Source organism: Cucurbita pepo, chromosome LG18, assembly GCF_002806865.2.
Source record: "Cucurbita pepo subsp. pepo cultivar mu-cu-16 chromosome LG18, ASM280686v2, whole genome shotgun sequence".
NCBI lineage: Eukaryota > Viridiplantae > Streptophyta > Magnoliopsida > Cucurbitales > Cucurbitaceae > Cucurbita > Cucurbita pepo.
The window spans coordinates 7,220,504-7,243,611 of NC_036655.1; the positions used below are offsets into that span (position 1 = coordinate 7,220,504).

Sequence of the window (23,108 nt, forward strand, 5' to 3'; positions counted from 1 at the left end):
ACGTGGAGGAAGGCACCAAAAATGGGGGTTGAAAAAACGCGGGTGAGATTAGGATCCCCCAATAACTCTACGAGCGCCCATCGCATCGACATTTGCCTCCTTTTCTTCCCACCACGCTTCCCCCCCCAATCTGTTCCTCTCCACTTGGTTGGATATTTCAAACTTGACTCTGTTTTTCCTTCAAGCAACAGCATCTGGCAAAGGTAGCACAGTAGCGAGGACCTGGATTAAGATATTGTTGTTTGAGAAAAGAGGAGAGAGGGGGGGCTTCCTTCCTTTTCCTTTCCCTTTCCCGACGGTGGAAACAGACCCATCTATCTCCTTTTACTTCAATTCAATCTTTTCCTCACTTTACACCAACTGATTGCGCATCGGGGGTTAGAAGCAGAGACGGGGATTGAGAGCTTCTGGTCCACCTTCATCATTTTTCCTATTACACCCAGTTTCTGATTTTTCTTCTTTTTTCCAATTTGGGTTCTATTCTTTTCGATGGTTTGCACGATGGGTCATCTGGTTTTTGGGTTTTGAGGGGCGTGTCGAAGAGGGGTGGAGGCCTGTTTGAGGTAAAGGAAGTTAGTGGGAGGAGGAATGACTTGGAGGAGAGTGTTGAAGTCTGTGCAGGCACTTTTGGCCCACGGTTTACTCTTCTGTTTCACGCTGTTGCTCGTTCTCAAGCTCGATCATTTCGTCTCTTACAGTTGGTGGTACTTTATTTACTTATTTGTTTCCTTCTTTGTTCTTCGATCTCTCTGTTCATCAAATTTTGTTTTTATTTTATGGGTCTTCATATTTTTCAGGTTCCATTGCGGTTCACTTGATTGTGGTTTTTTTTCCATTCCCCTCATTTTTAAATTAAACTATCGTGAAGTGGGGAAGGGCTAATGCGTCGTGTTAATTGTGGATTGTTTCTTTAATTCGTTGGGGGATATCAATTAGGAACATGAATTGCTAATCGGATATTTGGTATTAAGATACTGAGGTGATCGTAGAACATGGCAAGAGTTTTGAAAAATTGTGGAGATGGTTTGGCGATTGAGTTCAATGGTTGTCGGCGGGTGTGTAGTTGGTTCCTTTCTCTTGAAGTGAGGAATAAATTGAAACTTAGTCCAAAGTTTATTACTGTGTGATGCTTTGAATTGGCTTTTCATTCTCATCCGACAGTTCATACTGTTTCTTTTTTTACTTGAACAAGAAAGAAAGAAAAGAAGAAAGAAGGGGTCAATTTAGGCTCCTACCCTTCCACTGCGTAGCTTCGCTATTCTGTTCCACTCCCATCTATCCTGTTCGTATGATTTCTGTAGAGTAATTGTGTTCGAGGTTGTGGATGCGCTGCAATTCATTCTTTTCTAAAAACATATAGTTTCAATCTAGGAGTGCACTTGCAGCTAGAAATGTTGTAGACTGTAGGGTAATGAGTATAAGAGAAACCACTATGTCCTCTTTCTTTCCTTTGAAATTTTATAAAATTTGGTATGCAGGGTTATATTTTTTCCACTTTGGGTGTTTCATGTGGTTGTTGCTCGAGGAAGGTTCTCATTACCTGCCCCATCTCTTCCTCATAATCGTCATGTAAGTCACTAATGGCAAATGGATTTTCGTTGAGATTTACTCTGTTTGGTGTTTTCTTATTAGATGGTTTCTTTTATATGACATAAATCGTAAATCTGCCATGTGTCTCTGTTGAACAGTGGGCACCGTGCCATGCTGTTGTTGCGACACCTTTGCTTATAGCATTTGAGTTACTTCTTTGCATATACCTCGAGAGCCTATCTGGTATGCCATTGTTATGGATGTGTTTACATGTACATGCCAGTGTAGTTTTCATTTTCTTTATGCTGTTGATTTGAAATATGACACCTTCGAATGATTTGTAATTGTTTAAGAATGTTGGTGCATTATTTCCAGTGCAACGGTTTTTGTTCCCGAATTTTCAGTATTCGTCAGGGTATTGTTCTGTATGCTTATTGAGGCAATTCCATTTCTGCCAGTTTATGGTTTTGCTGCTGTGAACTTGAAGATTGTCTTTCTACCGTTGCTGGCATTTGAAATCATTATCTTAATAGATAATTTCAGGTACTTGTTTCTTGAAGTTTTCTCTGCATTAAATGTTGTATATATTGAGATATCTGATGCTTTAGTCTTTTAACAATTATCTTTATGGGTTGAATCCTTCTTGACCTTTGTACTTTTTAGATCCCACATTGGTTGAAGAGGGGAATGAAACATTCCTTATAAGGATGTGAAAACCTCTCCCTAGTAGACGCGTTTTAAAACTTTGAGGGGAAGCTCAGAAAGAAAAGCACAAATAGGACAATATCCGTTAACGGTGGGCCTTGGGCTGTTACAAATGGAATCAGAGCCAGGCACCGAACGGTGTGCCAGTAAGGATGTTGGGCGCCCAAGGGGGGTGAATTTTGAGATCCCACATTGGTTGGAGAGAGGAACGAAACACTCCTTATAAGGGTGTGGAAACCTCTCCCTCCCTAGTAGACACGTTTTAAAACTTTGAGGGGAAGCCCGGTGGGCTTGGGCTGTTGCATAAACTTTCTTATGTGGATTTGACATTTAAATTATTAATTTCTTTCCCCCATATGACCCAATATAATGATTGGTATGTCTGCTGTTGTGCTGGATCACCTTTGACCCTCACCAAATTATTGTTGAGACTTGGGACCATTTTGACGAAATTCACGTATTTTAGAAATAGGCTTCTGAATTTAAACCATTTTTTTTATTTATTTATTAACGGTGTTTTATTATAGAATATTGAATTTAGTAGCCATATTGTACATTCTTTCATTGAAGCTTGATTCCCATAACTTATGATTTCCTTCTCAGTTTTGTTTTCTGTCTTTGGCCTGACAATGTTATTTCCTAAATTATGATGTTAGGTTACGAGCTTCTATTTCTTACCAATTTATTGTGCGTTTCTCAGTGCCAAATATGATTAGATTGGGTAGTTGCCTCGTGATGTAAACACGTTTTATGCGTGAATAGTCTCCATTTGGCATTTCAAATAATCCTGCTCAAGAAGCTTGCCATGCTCTTAAGAAATGTGTTCGGATCTCACCCAAGTTAGTGTGAGTTGGTCTGACCTGCCGTTATCTTTTCAGAATGTGTAGGTCACTGATGCCTGGTGACGATGAAAGCATGAGTGACGAGGCAATATGGGAGACGCTGCCTGTAAGTCTCAATAGATTTTTATCAATGAACTTTTCACTGTGAGGCGATCCCTTATCTTAAATTAATATCTTAAGAATGCTAAAACACGTGGCCTATGGAAGTTTTTTGAGTTATATGTTCCCAAAAGAACTCAGCCTTCTGTATTTCTGAGCTGAGAGCTACAATCTTCTGGCTGCTAGAATTTGACGTCTTGTAGTCTTTGTTCTATAAACTGATCTCCCAAACTTGTTATTATATGGTTTGTTGTAACGTTAAACTGTTCATGTAAAAAGCTATTAAGTTATGATCATTTGCAATATTTTGATAACGTGAAGCGGGAAAACAGTAAACTGGCTCTAGTTTTGGTAGAGGACATAGATGTGGCTGAGTCTGGATGTTTTCATACAATTTGACAGTTATTAACTAACTTATGAGATAAAAACAATATCCATAAGAGTGTTGGATTATATGGTAACCAGTTTTCTAATAATACCAAGGATTGGGTTTGGCCCCAAGGATACTCTTGGGTTCAACTACTATGTGGTTTTTGAACTCCTTGTTGCCACCTTCACTATATGTCATGGATTCTCTTACTGGGTTTCTTACAATAGTCATCAATTTTCTTATTAAACATCGAGAAAGGTTGGAAATTCTTACTTATAGAAAGGCTACACCTATGTTCTAAAAAAAGCTAATTTTTGAGACAGAGATGACAATATCACGTGAATATAATCATCCGTGGAGTGTTTTTGGACAAAAAGATTGTTGTACTCTATTAGGCATTCGGATAAGTTTCTTGTGGGAGACGAGCTAATTTTCTTCTCTATTTCTGTAGCACTTTTGGGTTGCCATTTCAATGGTCTTCTTTGTGGCTGCTACAATATTTACTCTATTGAAGCTATGTGGTAAATTTTTTATTATTATTATTTTGCTTCTCTTTCCCTATTCTTTATATATGAAACGTGACCCCAGTTAACTGCATCCAGTTCTGAAAATCACCACTGTTGTTTAGATCCAAGTTTTATTAACTACATTTTAGATGGCATCGTTCTTTTAGTTTGATTTTAAATCATATGTAGCTTAGATCTATTTAATTGTTAATATTCTAGATTCTTAAGATCAACCTTTGTTAACATGCTGTAGAAGACAACACAATTTTCAATCTTCAGAAGGATTAATTTTTTTTTTTTTTTTTTTTTTTTTTTTTTTTTTTTTTTTTTTTNAAAAAAAAAAAAAAACTTCCCAATCTACGATGAGGGAGGTATGACTATAGGAAGCAAAAATATTAGACAATTTACACCAAAATATAGCGTGGTAAATAACATTGTCGAAAAGTTTTGTATAAGTCTGTATCTTCTCTGTGAATACTCTTTGATCTCTCTCCTTCCACAGATTCCAAAATATATATCCATGATGAGATTTTTCCATAGTAAGGCTTTTGCATTCTTGAAAGGGTAGTATGTTAGAGCTACATCTAATAAATCCTTTACCTTCCTAGGAAAAGTGAGATGCCATCCGAAAATATTAAGAATCTGTCATGAAATTTTGAGTGTATGACGTGACTTTTGTGATACGTTGTCTTTCTTGCATAATTGGCACAAACTTGGGAATAGAGTCGTATAGGGTGTTTTTGACTTTACATGCTATTTTCCAAAAGAAAATTTTCACCTTTTTAGGGTAATTTCCTTTCCATATTGTCTTTGCTAGCATGGGGTTTATTGCTTCTACCTTTTCCCCTATGTCTATCCTCCAAGATTTTGTAGAGAAGATCCTGTTAGTGCTAGGAAGTAATGTCAATGAGTCTGCTTCTTTTAACAATACGACTGGGGCAATATCGAGACTTAATTTGGCTCAATACATTACCATTACGAAAAGAACAGGGGATAGTGGATCCCCTTGTTGAAGACCCCGTGAGTCATGGATCTTCCCTATTCCGTTGATGATGATGGAGAAGTTTGTGGATGAAATGCAACCTTTTATCCACCTTGCCATTTTGAGCCAAAGCCTTTTCCTACCAATCGACCTTGTCCAGGGCTTTTTCCAAGTCAAGTTTGTTGACTACACTTTTATGTTTCGTTCTTTGCATTCATCTATAAGCTCATTTTCCATGAGGGATGCATCGAGAATCTGTCATCCCTCTACAAAAGTTGTTTGCTACCCAATAATAGTGAATGGGAGGACCCTCTTAAGATGTTCTGATATCACCCTTGCTATGATTTTGTATAGTCGGGTTGTGAGACATATGGAATCAAAGTTAGCGAGAATGCGGGCATCCATGTTTTTTGAGACTCAATAGATGTATGTTTCATTTAAGTTGTCATCGATCCCTCCATTCTAAAAAAAAATCTAGGAACACTCTCATGATATTAACTCTCGGTATGTTCCAACATTTTTTAAAAATTTCTAAGGTAAAACCATCCAGTCTTGGAATTTTGTCAGAGCCCAAGGCTGTATCGCCTTTTCTACCTCTTCTTCGGTGAAAGCAACGTTGAGGGAGGCTGCTTGCTGATGATCAATTAGGGTTTAGGGTTTAGGAAAGTACGAATGCTAGATTGTTCTTTTCTAAATATATACGTGACTGAAAACATTGAGCTTATCTTGTCAACTTATTTTCATCGTGTTAACTTTACAGGGAATGTTGGTGCTCTTGGCTGGTGGGACTTGTTTATAAATTTTGGGTAACATTCACGCGCCTTCCTGTGTTAGAATGTCCTGTTTCAGTATTATGCTTATGTCTACCATTATTGAATCAATATTGTGACGATGTATGACTTGTTTGCCAGCCCAATTTAATTCTATGCCTTCTTTTCCCTGAATACTTTGGTTGCAGCATTGCCGAGTGCTTTGCCTTCCTTGTATGTACAAAGTGGTCTAATCCAGCGATTCATAGAAATATTCAAACAAGAGAAAGTTGTTCATCATCAGCAGTAGTTAGATATCTAGACTGGAACAGTGGTCTAATAGCTTATTCAGAGCAGGATCAGCATCAAGACAGAATGTGTGGCCTTCAAGACATTGGAGGTCATATCATGAAAATTCCCATAATTGTTTTTCAAATCCTACTCTGCATGTATTTGGAGGTATGCTGCACGTTCAATGCACATCTCTTATGCACATGCACTTTCAACTTCTCTTTGCATTGGATCTACACCTTTAATAATCATGAACTTCGCATGTTATGAAATATCATTTCAACTAAGGGAAGTACTAGATTATCATCGCTATGCATGAAACGTTAAGAAAGATCGTCGGCTAAATGAAATGTTATGAAATATCACGAGCATTTTCCAATATTTGATCTAGTCATATCCGCATTTCAGGGAACGCCTGCGAGTGCAAAAGACCTGCCAATTCCTGTCCTTTTCTCGCCCCTTCTATTATTGCAAGGCGCCGCCGTTATTTATGCTATATCTAGGCTGTTAGAGAAAGCTGTACTTCTCTTAAGAGGCGGATCTAGCACAGCATTGTATTTCAGTTTTTCTACTAGGGCTCATGCCTGTTTGGAGTTCTTTCATCATGGTTCAAGGTGATATCCTTATTATGATTCTATTCCTTTCGTTTCCTTCCACGCCTTCTGAGGTTTTACCTCTTTAATGAAGATAATGTCATCAAGTCTACATGGTGTACTTGAAGCTTATAATATGCTTCATGAAATATGAACTTACTTGATATTGTGGAGACAGGCTATTGGGATGGTGGTCAATTGATGAAGGCAGTCGAGAGGAGCAGGCACGATTGTACCATGAGGGTGCCTCTGGGTCGGTAGTTTTTTTCCCCCTTGCAAATAGTTTTGTGAGAACACTACTACATAGATACACTACAAACTTGAACGCATATAACAACAATAATAAGAAACCCTGTGTCACTGTTTGGTTGGCATGCATTTATATCTTCTGTTGATACTTTGATGCCATCTTCGTTGATTTCTCTTGTTTTTGATTAGCTGTTAAGAAAAGTTCATGGTTTGCTGCAAAATTCGTAAGTCAAGATACTCAACCATCTTATTGGAGCCACATTCATGGCCTAGTTTGATGGAGTGCTTAAAAAAATGTTTTTAATGCAAACAATTGTTCATCAAGAATTCATATTTCTACTCGAATCATAATTCCTTATTTGTACAAACTAAGTGAAGCTGCAGACTTCCTTCCTTCTTGGCTCCGCTCATGCCGTGTTTAGATAAATTTAATTCTGATACGGTTTGTTCACTTGTCTGTCGTAAGTTTATACATACATTTACATTTTGCATCCTGTTTGACCTCAGGTACAACACTTTTAGTGGATATCCTCCCGAGATTGTGAAGAAGATGCCCAAGAAAGATCTTGCTGAGGAGGTGAGCGTAGTTATTGTATACGACAAGTTGTCGCGATGACCTTGTCGATGCTGCTACTAGTTTTATTTGGCCTGTGTTTGATGTTCTATGTCATACAGGTCTGGCGCCTTCAAGCTGCACTTGGGGAGCAGACAGAAATCACGAAATACAGCCAGCAGGAATATGAAAGACTTCAAAATGTAAATTCTCCCCTCTTTCTTGACAGATTTGAACAATCCAAGATAATGGCTGAATCGACATGTTTCTATCATACTTGCCAAGGCTTCCTTTTATTATTAACTGTTATTCATGTGATCTCATTCTATCTTCCCTCAACTGGCATATCATTATGTTGAACTCATTGGTCCACCCGATCCTTTTAACAGGAAAAGGTGTTATGTCGGGTTTGTTTCGAGGGAGAAATTAGCGTGGTTCTTCTTCCGTGTAGGCATCGCATACTATGCAGGTACAAAATACCCCATCTTATCCTATGCTATTGAATTACTGTTGTCCAGAGAAGGAGCTAAGCAAGCATATATATAATTACCTCTACTTGTGAATGAATATCATTGCAGTTCCTGCTCTGAGAAGTGTAAAAAGTGCCCAATATGTCGTGTTTCTATCGAAGAACGGTTACCGGTATACGATGTATAGATCCTTAACTAATCTAAAGGGGAATCAAAGTGCACCTTGAGAATGACAAATTGATAAGAGTTTTGGTGATAGTGAAGAACAGGAAGTGATGGGGTGGTTCATGACATTACTGATACAGGAAAGATACTCTTGGGTCTGCTTCAAATGTAAATAAGTGGTTTGTGTGAGGGTAATTAATTGATTAATGATATTAGAATACGGGTGAGTTGCTGTTGTTACTGTGTTACAATTCAGCTTGTTTTTCTTAATTCTCTCTGTATTCAATATTAACTTCTAACTCCAATTATAATCCCAAAGTTGATCCTTTGATTTGAATTCTCTCTGTATTCTCTCTGTATTCAATGTTACAAAAAATTTTAAATTTCAAGTCGAGGCATTAGCGTTTTAGAAAGAAAGACTGCAGGACGTTGAGGCTTGACTAAGAATCTCGGTAAAGCTTTTGAAGCTTATTCTGCTACATTGGATCGTTAGGTTAGCAGGGTATCCCGATTTGGGGGTTTGAAGGTCTTGGCGTCATGACGAGGGTATCAAAGCCAAAGGTTTGGCCTAGCCATGAAAAAAAAAAAATTATAGGCTAGTGTCATCGAAGAGGCTGAGAGCACACTTGTAGTGTGGACGCCATGTTACACAACTACAGGGACAAATTTCGAGCGATCAGGTTGCTTCTCTGGGGAAAGATGTTTTGGTTAGACGAACAACTACAGGGACAAATTTCGAGCGATCAGGTTGCTTCTCTGGGGAAAGATGTTTTGGTTAGACGAACAACTACAGGGACAAATTTCGAGCGATCAGGTTGCTTCTCTGGGGAAAGATGTTTTGGTTAGACGAACAACTACAGGGACAAATTTCGAGCGATCAGGTTGCTTCTCTGGGGAAAGATGTTTTGGTTAGACGAACAACTACAGGGACAAATTTCGAGCGATCAGGTTGCTTCTCTGGGGAAAGATGTTTTGGTTAGACGAACCAAAAGACATAAAGAATGCAGAACGTGAGGTGCAATTGGATCCATTTCGTGGATCAGTTTCAGGTAGAATGGAGGATTCAGTTTCAGGTAGAATGGAGGATTTCGGTTGTGGTCCAACATGATGAACTTGAATCAGACTTGAACTTGAATCAGACTGGGGAGCGAAACAGGGCTGGCCTACTAGATTGATACTAGATTGAAAGTATGAAGTTATTAACGGATGCACTTTTTGATAATTTTATATATTTATCAAATTTAAATACTCATATTTTTGCTTTAATTTCGAAGATTTGAAAATTGATATTTAAAATGGATAATTAGATATGTCGTCGGGATTAAAATAAAATATCTTTCTTTTTTCTTTCCCTAAAAGAAATGGGAAGAGAAAAGAACAAAGGACTCTGTTCTTTGATAATCAATCAATGGAGGTAAGAATTATGAATGTTTTCTTCCTGGAAGCGACTCATTTCTGCAGAGAACAAGATTGATTACCCGATTACATGTTACATCACGAACAACACTTCATAGTGCCCGCAGCCGAAGAACAACAATCTCACCCAAGGAATTTTACGCTCTCTACGATTAATCCGTAGATTTCATCAGTTCCAGCCCTGTTCCTTTGGCATTTCTCAGTGAATTCGGGAGTCCTTGGAGGAAGGAAGGTAGATGCTTCAATCCAATTCCCTTCCTCATTTCCCCTATTGAAGTCCAATCCGGATATTAGATTTTCGGTTCTTTCTTCAACCAATTGTAGAGCCTCCGTATTCTCATGCACTCTCATAATTTCTGCTTGCTTTTGGACCTCTCTTCCCGCTATATTTTCATGTTACATTTCTTCTTTTTTCGGTTGTTGTCATGACCCGTTTGTTCTTTTTCGTTCAGATACTTGTTTCTCGTCGATCCAGATTGGTTCAGGCTGGAATTTCGTTGTTACTGGGTTCGTCAGTTTAGGTAAATCGCGACCCACTTGTAGATAGATCTCTGCAAACTACTTTGTCGCGTTATTTTATTCTCGTTTATATTATTTGTGGAAATCTCGTACCAAGGGTAATGTAAGCAGTGTAGCTCACTCGTGAAATTTTCATGTGTTTTCCGAAGATCATTTGGGTATCTAGGATCCGTTTCTTTTACTTCTTTTTCATGCCACTTTTCAGTGTTGCTAAAGGATTATAGTTTTTCGGCGTCTCCTTTAATCGGCATATAATGCAGGTTTTCCAGTACATTGTTTCGCGCTGATTTGATTCAGTACAAGTGTCCAAATGGGCGAAAACACATGAATTATTAGGTTAGCTGTTCGGCCTGGATCTTGATTATTGGTTGAAATCTCTGAAATTTTGTGAGGGAAGTGGATAGTGATGAGTGAAGATTAGGGGGAATGGTCCTGGAACTGATGCAACAAAATGAGCAGGTCCCCTTCTTTTTCTGTGAAGTCTGAAGTTAATGTGAAGTTGGATCCAGAATCTCTCCAAAAATGGGTTGTGGCCTTTTGCATTATAAGGTTTGATCTTGAACAAGGTCAACTAATTGAGGAGTGCTACCCTCCAGACTGTCTTACACAAGATGAGGAACTTGAAGTTGCTTTTAGTTCATTTCCTGATTCAATTTCACAGCACCAGAATCGGTCGAGCATTCACGATTGTATATTCTTTTTCCGGGTTCGAAGGAAGGAAATTTCTCAACCAAGAAATGTTTCCTCTTCTGAGATAGCAGAAGTGGACGAGCTAAGATCAAAAAGCAGCGTTGCTAGAAGGTCTAAGTACATGTATGGTTTTGTTTTTAATAGGCAGAGACACGATGAGAGGTTGAGAAGAGGTGGAGAGCAGAAGTCTGTGGTAATTTTGTCTCATAATCCTTATTCTACTGTCTTCAAACCTCTGTTGCAAATCATGGGTCCATTATATTTTGACATTGGGAAGAAGGCTCTTGAGCATATTGCTGCTTTTGTTTCAATGTGGCCTGCTCCTGTACCTGGTAAACAAATGGAGCTTCCTATAGGAAATGCCTTGCTTAAAGCACACTTGCCACCTGCTCATAGTTTGCCAATGGATGGTGAGACATTTTCCGAAGAGTCTACGTCCTCTATGGCTCCTTTTCTTCCCAATAATCTGTCGGTTCCACAGGGTCTTTTCCATGATTCCGATCTCTTTGGTACGTTCCGGGGTCTTCTTTTGCAGCTCTGGCTGTTGTGGGAGTTGCAACTTATTGGTGAACCTATTCTTATCATTGCACCAACGCCTCCCCAGTGTTGTGAAGCTGTTGCTGGTCTTGTTAGTTTGGTTGCTCCTCTTCTTTGTAGTGTTGATTTTAGACCTTACTTCACTATTCATGACCCTGAGTTTTCATACTTAAACACACTTCAAGATGGAGCTACTTTCCCACCAATGGTTTTGGGGGTCACAAATCTCTTCTTCCTTAAATCCCTTCGTAATATTCCTCATATTGTCTCAGTTGGGACCCCTGCTGTTAGTCGGCTTGCCCAGACGTCCAGGTCCTCTTCTGGCAGCGTTTCTGGCGCTTCTGAAGGGCTTGGACTTCGGCAGCTATCCTTGAAAAAGTTCTCTCCGTCAAACTTTCTCAATGCTGTCAAGTTGAGGAGAGATGGTCCACTATGCCTTATGACAGAACATAAGGAAGCTATCTGGAGCACTTACCCTGCAGTAACGAAGCCAGACACGTCGATCTTGAATCGGCTTATTGATGCTGGCTTATCACCAAGGGTTGAGGAGTCTATGTCTGTCGTTAACAATGAGATACTGCGCCGGCACTTCCTGGAGCTTACAACCAACTTTTTGGCACCTTTTGGGCCATACTTCCGAACCACCACCCCTTCAGAAGGATCTTCTCCATTTGATGAGCCTTCTCGGCCCGAATTTAGTGCTGATGAATTTCTTGCCAGTCTATCGACAAGAGGACCGGGAAAATTTCTGGCCAAGCGAATGAGATCTAACTGGCTGGATTTGTACAGGTAATGTGGGTGTTATATTCATATTTCTATTGTATTCTTCTCTTTGGTTGGAAGTATTCATCACCCTTTAAGGATGGTTGTATTGAACTTTGTTATCATCATATCAAATGACCTGTTAAACTATTCCTTCCAGGCGGTTTCTCAAAGGACCAAACTTTATGCCTTGGTTTCAGAGAAGGCGTGCTGTTGCAGAACAAGAACAGCATAGACTTTGGAGGCAAGCGAGAATGAGTGCTGATGTACCTCGGCTTGTCTCTAAACTGCCTGAATTGGAAGTTGTCGATTTATTTAATGCTATTGAAAGACATCTTCTAAAAGAAATAGAGGTATTTCTCCCAACAATTCCTTCGTCACTATTTTGATTCCAAATACAGCTTTTTTGTTCTTTTGGAAGATTTTTTATACATTCTTTTGAAAGGTATAGAATGACTTCGATGAGGATAAGTTACTTTTTTGGTGGATTTCTGACCCCTATGAAAGATATTAGGACAATACGTGATGTTTTCATGTGATTTTAAAGAATATTTTGGGCTTGATGAACAATAGATGGTGATGAAGGCAGAACTTGTTGATATCATTGAATAATCTGTAGGAATGTGATATTGGGAACCATTTTAAAGGATAACATTTCTCCTTGTGTTACTATGCTTCATAGATGTGCAAGTTTTTTCTTCTAAATATTTAGTATATTGATTTGTTTGGTGGTTTATGTTTTCCTTCCCTTCATGTTTTTATACCTTGTGCTACTTTTTAGCTGATATTTCTTCTAGACTCTTACTGACCCAAGTAACTATGCGGCATATTTCATTTACAGCCTAGCATTTCTTGTTCTTGCTTTTCCAAAATCATTTCTTAGTGTTCTCTGTGGCACTGAGTAGACTTATAACCCGCAAATAGGTGTTCAGCAGATAAGTTTATGAGTCCATTGGAGATACTGCAATCAAAATTGTTGAGGAACTGAGGTCTAGGCTTCAATGTCATTCGAACTTTGGCAATGATTGAAGTTAGCTTACTGAGAAAAATAACGATAACTATGATTGAAATGCATGTTCGACGTCATAGCAAGTGACGTGTTATTTAGTATTTTTTTATATGAGAAATCAGGAATGAGATAGGTTAAAAGAAAAGGAGGAGGAGGAATGCCAAGTCCCAAGCCCACCTCTTTGAGCTTTCCTTTATAGGCTTCCTCTCATGCTTTTAAAATGCGTCTGCTAGGGAGAGGTTTTCACACTCTGATAAAGAATGTTTCGTTCCTCTGTGGGATATCACAAAAGAATACCAAAAACTCTTTCGATTTGTGCATTGATCATTTTAACGGTAGTGGTTGAAGAGGATCTATAATTTGCAATCGACACTGCAAGTTTGTTTTTTTTCTTGTTTGTAAGAGGTTGTGCAGGCATATATTGAATGTTTCAAACCCCATCTTCAGCTGCAGGAATCCAGGAGGGCTTATTCAGACTCTGCGGCAACTTGCCAGAAACTGAAAGGGGATCTGCTGACCGTTTTCAATGTGCTTCCTAAAGACATGCATCAGCTTTTGCTTCTTAATCCACAGAGGGCATCTCTTCTTTGCGGAAGCCCCGAATTAACTAAACTTCCAGGGCGGCCACTTGTACAAGTTGGTGTTAAATCACCAAGATAGTACTGAAATACACATGTTGTGAATCAAGTAGCCTCAGGCAAAAAGGGGTTTCTTCTGACATTTAGAGGCAGCCTTCGTTAGTTTGTACACTCCATCACTGGATGGGAGATTTTCTTCCCCCATTGTGGCTGCTGCAAATGTTTTAGGAAGTACCACTTTATATTTAAGATCCATCCTCATACAGTGTTAGGATGAATTATATGGCATATCATGGTGTTAAAAACATGTTTCTACAATCAAACAGATGGCCTAGGCTGGTAGATATGGCGGTGTCGTAACCTTTCAGTCATCCAATTTGACATCTACAGCCTACTGTGAACTTATGGATCATCAAAAATTCTTTCAGGAGATGATAGTTAGCTTTTCTTTTACTGGAGTTTCTAATTCTGTACCGTCTTCATCACTTCAAAGGGAGCATAATTTCAACCTGTAATATGTATATTATACTTTTGTACCGTTAAAGCAAATAGTTTCAGCTCCAAAATTCTGAGACAGTGGCAACAGATGTTAAACATCGTGGGATTTCTTTGAAGTGTTTTGAGTTTTTTAACAAATTTGAAAATCACTTCCCTCCCAAGAAAGTTAGCATACCAACTGAACTCAAGAATTTCATTGTATGCATGACTTGAATAACACCAAAAATACCACGCAGTCTGTAAACAACCACAAAAATTGACAGAAACTCCATAATAAGCAAAATTGATGCTTTCAAAACTCCATTCAATAACTCATCCAGTTCACGTATTCTGCCTTAGAACCAAATGTCTTGGACACACTAATCACTAGAATCACACAAATAGGGGAAAATGAAAACAGCCATTCTACATTCAACAATTGCAAATCGGAGAACTGGGACCTTGGCAGAGTCCCCCATCAACGCAACCTTCTAGCTTCCCTCTCAGACTCCAGCAGGGTAAGAATGTCTCCTTCCCTCACTGGTCCCTTGACATTCCTCATAATATAACGATTTTGATCATCGAGAAACTTGACTCTCACTTGAGTCACCTGCCCTCTTGATCCAGTTCTACCCATCACTTTGACCACCACAGCATGCTTGATCTGCGATTCCATTCCTACACAAAAGTACCGATAACAAATCTTACAATCCAAAAAAAAAAAATTCCTTTACAATTACCCCTTCTAAAGACACCAATTGCTAGTTATACAGCTCCACTTCTCAACTTGAACAACCCAATGTTAAGGTATAGGAACGGGTAAACTAGTGAAAACAGAAAAGCTTATTGATGTCAGTCCAGAACAACCTAATGTTAAGTGTGGAAGAGAACAACCTAATGTTAAGTGTGGAAGAGACCAACTTTCAGAAACAATACTAATTACTTCAATATTTTCAACCAAGACATCGAGGAATATGCCTGCATAGCATAGCAAGGTTTTGAACTCGTAAACAGGCTCCTGCAAGACTAAGATCTGCAATGCTAAACAACCCCAATCTCAATAATTATCTGCCTAATACGAAACATATAGCAACATTACTACGATTCATCGTTCAATAATTACTCGAAAATCTTCTTCACGGTAAGAATTCAATCGTTTAAAATGAAATCATAAAAGCAACGACCGAAAGATTCACTCTAGTTAATGAAAACACTGACGACTAAAGAAAAACAAAAAAAAAAACAAAAAAAAAAACAAAAAAAAAAACTGAAAAATAAATAGTCCTTTTTCAACCATCTCGTAACACGAACTGCAAATGCAGTGGACTCTGAACAGAACAAAGAACAAGAGAGATCAACACGGATCGAAGAATGAAGTCGATAGATACCTTAAACGAGGGAGGATGAGATCAGAGAAAACTACGAAGAATAGTAGACAAGCCGCCGGACTGCAGAATCGACCAATGCAAATGGGGAGGAGAAAAATGCGTATCATAACTAGGGCTTCTGATCGTGTGTGAAGACGGATATACCCCCATGACTTGTTAAGATGTGAGGGTTGTTTTGGTCATTTAACCTTTCGAAACCCTAGAGCTTGTTTGGATACGGTAAATTCCATCACATATAAATATATTACAAGATTGAACATATATTTTTTATTTAAGGTTTTTCATAAAGAAAATTAATAATTAGACAAGACATCAAGCTTCATCTTTTCCTTTTTTCTTTTTTCTTTTTTTTTTAAAAAAAGATTTTTAAAGATACTACAAAATTGTAAATCAATTAATTGTGAATCAGTAGACTTTCTAATTTATTGAAAAGACACAATGATGATAAAGAAAAAAAAAAANAAAAAAAAACTTACCATACTGATGTAGAATTTGGATCCAAACATTTGAATTCTTAGTTGTATATAGTTAAATTATGTTAAGGTTGACACCTTTTCTCGGTTGTATATAGTTAAATTATGTTCGGGTTGACACCTTTTCTCGATTAATGATCCAACTTCTTACCTCCATGCTCATGCACATATATACTCGTATCCTAATTAATAGGAAAATTTTGAGACGTAATTAAATGATATCTTATCTTATTTCATCAATCTCACACTTTTCTTCATAGAAAACTTCCAAGTTCGTAGTTGGAGTTCATATGGGGTGTTATTCAAACTTGAAGCTAGAGATTATTGGGGCGAGTTAGAAAAAGAAAAATACCTGCACGCTTCCGACGACGACGACGACGGTCGTGTGGCAAACTCTTGTTTCTTCTCCTTTTCTTTTCTCTTCTCTTCCTTCTGTAGGGAACTGCAAAAAGAGAGAAAGATTATGGTTTAATATGTGTTCTTTTTTAAGATTCTCACTACCTACTCCATGATTGATTGCTGATGTTTGACCATAAAGTCTCTCTCTCTCTCTCTCTCTCTCTCTCTCTCTCTCTCTCTAAAGCTTCTGGAAGTATGATTATTGATGGAGTATGGAAATGACAAAGAACATGTCACTTCAACTTCCAAAAAGTGGTCCTCTCTCAATTCATAGTTTCACCACTCACCACCTTCCCTTGCCCTACACCACATTCCACTTTTCTCTCTCCCTTTTATCTTTTGGCTCAAACCAGACTCGACTCTTCCCCAGAAAACTAAACACAATTTCCCCTCTGGTTTTAAATAACATCACTGCACCATGTCAACTGGATCAGCTACTACCTGGACTAAAGAAGAAGATAAAGCGTTTGAAAACGCCATAGCCACGCATTGGGCTGGAGAATTGGAAGGGAATAAGGCCTCAGAAGAGATGTGGGAAAACATTGCTTCAATGGTTCCAACCAAGAACATGGAAGACTTGAAGCAGCACTACCAAATGCTGGTGGAAGACGTCGGTGCTATTGAGTCCGGCCAAATTCCTATTCCCAACTATGATTCTGTTGCAGAAGAAGCAACTAAAGCCTCTACCAAGGCGAAGGATCATCGTCTTCATCCTCATGGAGCTACTGGTTCTGATAGTAATAAAATACCCAATTCTGGTCTTGGAAGTGGGTTTTCTGGGCTCTCCCACGATTCATCTGCCCATGCCACAAAGGGTGGATCCAGGTCTGAACAAGAAAGAAAGAAAGGGATCCCATGGACAGAGGAAGAACACAGGTTAGTGTATTTTCAACAACTTCAGCCATGGAATAATTACTTCGAAAACTGGGTCTTTTCATTGAGAGCTATATAATTTATCAATCAATTTAGATTTAAAAAGTAACAAATAAATAAATACCTTGTTCTTGTGTTCAGTTCTGCGCGAAATGAACTAGGAATGGCACCATCTTGCCTCCTCTATACGGAGATTCTGTGTGCACAACATAATTGAGAGAGATTCTTAACTATTGCTATTTTCAGGTTATTTCTACTGGGGCTAGACAAGTTTGGGAAAGGGGATTGGAGAAGCATTTCAAGAAACTTCGTTATATCCAGGACACCGACACAAGTGGCCAGTCATGCACAGAAATACTTCATACGATTGAACTCAATGAACAGAGATAGAAGAAGATCAAGTATTCATGATATAACCTCAGTTAATAATGCCGGTGGTGACGTCATGTCCCATCAATCTCCGATCACCGGCCACCAGACAAATGACCCTAACCAGAGTAATCCGCCGGCTTTGGGGCCACCAGGGAAGCACGGGCCTCAGCAGCATCTGCCTGGAATCGGCATGTACGGGGCACCTGTTGGACATCCAGTGGCGGCTCGTCCAGGGCACATGGCGTCGGCGGTTGGCACTCCAGTGATGCTTCCTCATGGAATCCATCCCCACCCTCCTTATGTCATGCCACTTGCTTATCCAATGGCACCTCCACCATTGCATCAATGATGATTCTTTTTTCCTTTTTCTAGTCAGATTTTTGGATTCATGGATCAAAATAAGAAATTTGAGGCATAACAAAGAGAAAAAGGTAAAGTTTACATTTCAACTTTTCCTTTCGCTTATGATCCATCAGGCCGTATTATGACGAGAATATACCAATATAACACAATAACGAGACCTGAAAAGTCGCCCTTTTTCAGCATTTCAAGGACGAATATATGAATATGAAATCCAATTTTCATTCACCCACGTTTATGACAGTACAACTGCGATGAAGTATGAGCATTAATCGAGAGCGCTAAGGATCCATTAACTAATAAAAATTCTGAATTTGACGCCACGATGGACATTCACCAACAAATTCAAGCCATAAAAAAAATTCTAAGGTAGTGGTGGAATGGGGTATATACTCGCATGATTTCAAACGCCCTGCCACAAGAAAATGCAGGGCATTGAATAGTGACAAACTCAAACAGCTTCAAATTTTGAAGGGCAAAGCCCAGTTGACAAAAAATTTCCCAAACTTCCGAGAGACTGCAGCATCAGATAATGTATCCCGCACCTGCAAAAACACTAATTTTATCAACACCATTTAGAATTTCTCTATACTCAATTTATTTATGTTAATCAAAATTTATAGGTTAATAAAATGGTAAAATATTGATAAAATAATATATCCTAAAAGTGCAAAAAAAAAAAAAAAAAAAAAAAAAAAAAAAAAAAAAAAAAAAAAAAAAAANCATACTTGAGATCAAATATATATTAAGTTAAAATTTAGCCCATGAACATCTAGATTTGTGTTTATATTTTGGTAAAATTCTGAGCTTTTTTTACTTTTGTGTTTACATCTTATAGGCCATGAACATCTAGGTAATATGTATTTTAATAAATCTACTGATGTGGCTAAGCCACTTAAAACAGGAGATGAAAGTAGATCTGTTATGAAGTCTAGATCTCTGCTTCTCATACAAAAATTAAATAAGAAGAACAATCTTAATCATGATTCAGATGATGAAGAACAAATAAGGACCATAGGAACCACATCAATTTTGCCCTGGCAACCAAAGCAGCAGAGAAGAACCCATAAACCAAACACAATAAGCTAGACAACAATCAAACATAAATCATACACACAGAGTTACAAAGAATTTCATGAATTATCAACTGTCAAACAAACCTTTTCCTTTATCCAGATATACTATCCCTTCATCGTTATAGCTAAAGCATCTAAAGAAATAAAGTTCATGAAACAAGATTAAAGCCTATCATATACATGAACATGGGGTTTCTTCCAAAACTCCGCTTGACACTAATCAGCTTAGATTTACATTGGAAGTTCAAAGAAATCAATCATAAACCAATCACACAACAAAAACACAGGGCGTTTAGTCAATGAAAAATTTAGAAATGAGAAACATAATTCAAACCAATTCTTTCCCTTTCAGCCTACATTATTTTATTGCCAGATCCATTCTATACTCCGGTGACCTAATTTATATGGTTTGGGGAACGCTTAAATGGAATGTTTTAAGCAACAAGTTACAGATGGAGTGTTCTTATGAGGTCAATTTCTAAAGCCGATGCAAACAGCCTCCGAACTTCAATTTTAACTCTATAATCATAAAATCCAACCTGCGGGGCAGATAGGAAAAATGTACGACACTCACACTATGACGAGTCTTCAAGTTCTTTCATTTGCTCTTTCTTCTTTAGTTCGATTTCGTATTGTCTTAATCTTTCTTTCATCTTCTCCTGCATCAGCACCCAAAACAAATCAAAACAAAAACGAAAAGAAAGTAAAAGAAATCCACAATCATAGCCGCGAGCTCACCTTATAGCCAACTTCAACGCGATGCATTACATAGAAGCCAAGAACGCCGCCGACAATGGTACCGGCGATGATCCGCATATAAGCCCATGTACGGGAACTGCCCATCATTTTCCAAATTTCAAAAGCTCCCTTTCCCTTCTCAAATTGAGATCCTTTGGAAGTGTACTGCGGACAACAAACTGGTAAGATATGGATATGGAAATGGATATGATCCGGAAACCCGATTCGGTCTGATACTATTACTGGTTTTAGGGTTTATTTATTTATTTATATTTTTTTGAGTCCCAATAAAGATTTGAACCTCAGATACTGGTTTATTGAATTGAATTTCTTTTTTTTTTTTTTTTTTAAAAAAGAAAAGAAATTACAATCTATATAATCAAAACTTAACTTGTAAAACTATTTAAGCTTTCATTAATAACAATTTTCTTTTTCTTTTTCTTTTTTAAATTAAACTTATAAACATTACTTTTACAAATAAATTTCTTGGTTTTATTATCACAGACATTCAAATTTGTAAAAATAATTTATACAAAATAGTTGATAGTAAACTTTATTTGTTACAATTTAATATTCTATTAAATAAAATTTAATAATTGTTGATGCCATGTTTGAAAAAAGCAATATTAAAGGAAATTCTAAATTTAAAGTTTATGTAACTGTAAACGTAGTTTAAAATAGTTGGTATGAATGTCATCAAAGTACCCATCTAACTGTATTGTTGGGATGAAAGTCACAAATCGACTAATTTAGGGAAAGATCATGGGTTTATGATCAAAGAATATTCTCTCTTGGGATGAGGGTTTATGATCAAAGAATATTCTCTCTTGGGATGAGGCGAACTTTCTCAGGATAAACCAGTCAATTTTGTGCGAACTTTCTCAGGATGAACCAGTCAATTTTGTTGGATGATGAAAGTCCAAAATCGACTAATTTAGAGAAAGATCATCGACTAATTTAGAGAAAGATCATGCGTTTATGATCGAGGAATATTCTCTTAGTGAAAGATCATGCGTTTATGTTCAAGGAATATTCTCTCCATTGGGATTAGGCTTTTTGGGAAGCCCAAAGCAAAGTCATGAGAGCTTATGTTCAAGGTAGACAATAGCATATTATTGTGGAAAGTAGTTGATTGATTCCTAACATGGTATCAGAGTCATGCCCTAAACTTAGTCGTGCTAATAGATAGGTAAATCCTCAAATATCGAACAAAGAACTCCAGAAGAAAAGGAGTCAAGCCTCCTCGAAGGTAGTAAAAAATGACTAAGACTTCAAAGGAGTCGAGCCTTGATTAAGGGGAGGCGTACTTTGTTCGAGGAGAGGTGTTAGATGATGAAAGTCCCGTATCGACTAATTTAGGGAATGATCATGGGTTTATAATCGAGGAATACTCTCTCCATTGAGAGCTTATGCTCAAAGTGGACAATATCATACTATTGTGGAGAGTCGTGTTCGTCTAACAAATTTTACAATTATGTTTCGCGGATAAACTTAAATACAAATTCAAAAGACTAAGATGACAGATGGGCAGAATATAAATACAACATAATCTAAGTCTCGAACTGGAGCTGTTGAATATAATGATCTATAACTGCTTCACCTATAGTTTACAAAGAATACCTGCATGTATTATTTCCAATTCTCTATCTAAATACAAATGAGCAGAGTTCATATGTATGTATTAAGGCAGTCCACCAATTCTTTGCACTTACTTTGATAACTATTTTGCTTTTAAGTCTGGACCCTCACTTACATGTAGTTATTGGCTATTGGTATTGCTTTCATCTGATGTTTTTGTAAAGGCAATTTCAGAAACCAAGGGTAAATGATCGCTGCCCACCTTCTGTAAAAGGAGGATCAAATTATGTTAGACTACGATGGTTATAAATTTTGTTTTCAAAATAATTATATTAAATTACAATAAGGTATTTTCAGTATGTTAGCGGAAAAATGAATGAAGAACACACTTAATGGACTATTAACTTTCAACTACCTCGCATGGAAGGCCGCCTGTTCTCAGAAGAATATCAATGGGAACGGTATCAACAACCCGTGTAGGAATAAGACCATCAGAGTACCTAAATGAAAGGCAATAAGGATTATCACATGAACAACAGCAGCAACATTACAAGTTAAAAACTACCAGCTTACCAAATATAGTCCACAGTTCCAAGAAACTTGGAGTGGTAGGAAGTAGCCAATGGTTCTCCAGTGGCTCCTCGTGTTGTAGTAGGACCCTGGATGATATATGATGTTTTGTTTAAAAAGGAGATCCTAATTTCAGGCTTTGAGGCAAGAAACCCGAATTAAAACAACTAACTAATAGCCAATAAAATATTGTATCTAACAACTCTGGAGGTTCAGATAAACCATACCTTCAGTGTAGCATATGAGCTGGTAAGCCTAAAGGGATTCCCCACCACTTGGGAGTCGGCACTTCCAGCAGCAACTTTCACCTCTTCTTCAGTCCAGAAACCTTTTGTTTGACTAAAAAGGAAGCCATACAAGTTAACTAAATAGACTTGAGTGGAACTAACAAAACATTAGTCTAGAAACATAATCTTGTATGTCATCAGCTGTATACGAGAAAATAATTAAAAATGTGAGAATGAAGCCATAAAATCCAATATATTATCCTGAATATTTTTTACCTTCCCAAGCAGAAAAAAGGTCTCCAGGATTCCTTTTTTACACCCAGAACTTCAGCAGGATGGCATCCTGATTGCCCGGATAACTCTCTTCGGTCATAGGACATGAAGTTTAGCTGTCAATGACATGCTAAATCAAACTACTAGATCCAACACTAAAACATATAATTACTAGAAGTAATACATTATTCTAGCGCATGAAAGACTATATTTAAGCAATCACGGATTAAAAGGTGCACCTCGGATGATGATAAGAACTTGTATATTGCACTCTGTCAACAAGCAGTAAAGGGTTAGACCTTCGTGTTAAAAGTAAAAATTTGAGAAACCAAATGATACCTAACTATAAGTAAAATTTTGGTATGAAACCTCTGGAGTACTATTGAAATCACCAGCAAGAACAAAAGGAAGATTGCTCCATTTCTCTGAAAGAATCTCTGCCCTCGACAACAGATAACGAATCTGCAATTTAGTCTCAAAACAAGAAAAATAAGAAAATCTTTCATTTGCTATCTATCATTGTCAAAGAACAGCTAAAAACTTGATGTGATTCAATATTGACATAACAAGCAAAACTGTCGAGTAAAATTCCTTTTCATAGCCTCCACTAATACGGCAACTTCTCTCTGCTTTATGCCAACACATAGGAAATCGTTACCCAAAAAAAAAAGAAAAAAAAAAAAAAAAAA

General features: G+C 37.7%; 6 protein-coding genes across 8 annotated transcripts in view; 3 read left to right on the plus strand and 3 right to left on the minus strand.

Moving 5' to 3' along the window:
* Positions 1-72: 72 nt before the first annotated feature.
* On the plus strand, positions 73-8,441 carry LOC111780451. Of its 2 annotated transcripts, XM_023660870.1 has the most exons (14): positions 73-704; positions 1,479-1,569; positions 1,689-1,773; positions 1,989-2,073; positions 3,114-3,183; positions 3,998-4,067; positions 5,795-5,840; positions 5,993-6,242; positions 6,483-6,688; positions 6,846-6,920; positions 7,424-7,493; positions 7,592-7,672; positions 7,859-7,938; positions 8,048-8,441. In XM_023660870.1, exons 1-14 carry the CDS (start codon positions 589-591, stop codon positions 8,124-8,126), a joined length of 1,404 nt encoding a protein of 467 aa, XP_023516638.1. In that variant the 5' UTR covers positions 73-588; the 3' UTR covers positions 8,127-8,441. The 2 variants fall into 2 exon arrangements, with proteins under 2 accessions (XP_023516638.1, XP_023516639.1); XM_023660871.1 differs by lacking the exons at positions 73-704; positions 1,479-1,569 and having other exon boundaries at positions 1,714-1,773; positions 1,906-2,073.
* A 1,024-nt stretch (positions 8,442-9,465) lies between these two features.
* LOC111780450 (protein DENND6A) lies at positions 9,466-14,229 on the plus strand. Its single transcript, XM_023660869.1, has 5 exons — positions 9,466-9,752; positions 9,973-10,041; positions 10,300-12,055; positions 12,189-12,381; positions 13,485-14,229. The coding sequence occupies exons 3-5, from the start codon at positions 10,491-10,493 to the stop codon at positions 13,695-13,697; spliced, it is 1,971 nt and encodes a 656-aa protein (XP_023516637.1). The 5' UTR covers positions 9,466-9,752; positions 9,973-10,041; positions 10,300-10,490; the 3' UTR covers positions 13,698-14,229.
* A 124-nt stretch (positions 14,230-14,353) lies between these two features.
* On the minus strand, positions 14,354-14,770 carry LOC111780453 (40S ribosomal protein S28-1; the record flags this gene model as incomplete). The annotated part of the gene is given in 1 exon segment (XM_023660873.1): positions 14,354-14,770. A coding segment is annotated over 1 exon segment (198 nt). The 3' UTR covers positions 14,354-14,570.
* A 1,175-nt stretch (positions 14,771-15,945) lies between these two features.
* Positions 15,946-17,972, plus strand: LOC111780452 (transcription factor MYBS1-like). Its single transcript, XM_023660872.1, has 2 exons — positions 15,946-17,228; positions 17,472-17,972. Exons 1-2 carry the CDS (start codon positions 16,771-16,773, stop codon positions 17,944-17,946), a joined length of 933 nt encoding a protein of 310 aa, XP_023516640.1. The 5' UTR covers positions 15,946-16,770; the 3' UTR covers positions 17,947-17,972.
* A 147-nt stretch (positions 17,973-18,119) lies between these two features.
* Positions 18,120-20,010, minus strand: LOC111780454. Of its 2 annotated transcripts, none has more exons than XM_023660875.1 (3): positions 19,772-20,010; positions 19,608-19,692; positions 18,120-18,513 (listed from the first exon to the last, which is right to left on the minus strand). In XM_023660875.1, the coding sequence occupies exons 1-2, from the start codon at positions 19,877-19,879 to the stop codon at positions 19,609-19,611; spliced, it is 192 nt and encodes a 63-aa protein (XP_023516643.1). In that variant the 5' UTR covers positions 19,880-20,010; the 3' UTR covers positions 18,120-18,513; position 19,608. The 2 variants fall into 2 exon arrangements, with proteins under 2 accessions (XP_023516643.1, XP_023516642.1); XM_023660874.1 differs by having other exon boundaries at positions 18,120-18,502; positions 19,772-20,008.
* A 1,291-nt stretch (positions 20,011-21,301) lies between these two features.
* Positions 21,302-23,108, minus strand: part of LOC111779665 (carbon catabolite repressor protein 4 homolog 3) — a 4,713-nt gene continuing 2,906 nt past the window's right edge. Inside the window, exons 7-13 of the mRNA XM_023659770.1 lie at positions 22,789-22,881; positions 22,659-22,691; positions 22,423-22,535; positions 22,147-22,258; positions 21,923-22,008; positions 21,765-21,849; positions 21,302-21,614 (exon numbers count right to left, since the gene is read on the minus strand). Of these exons, the coding sequence (XP_023515538.1) occupies positions 21,531-21,614; positions 21,765-21,849; positions 21,923-22,008; positions 22,147-22,258; positions 22,423-22,535; positions 22,659-22,691; positions 22,789-22,881 (606 nt within the window). The 3' untranslated portion in view covers positions 21,302-21,530. The remainder of the gene's footprint in view (positions 21,615-21,764; positions 21,850-21,922; positions 22,009-22,146; positions 22,259-22,422; positions 22,536-22,658; positions 22,692-22,788; positions 22,882-23,108) is intronic.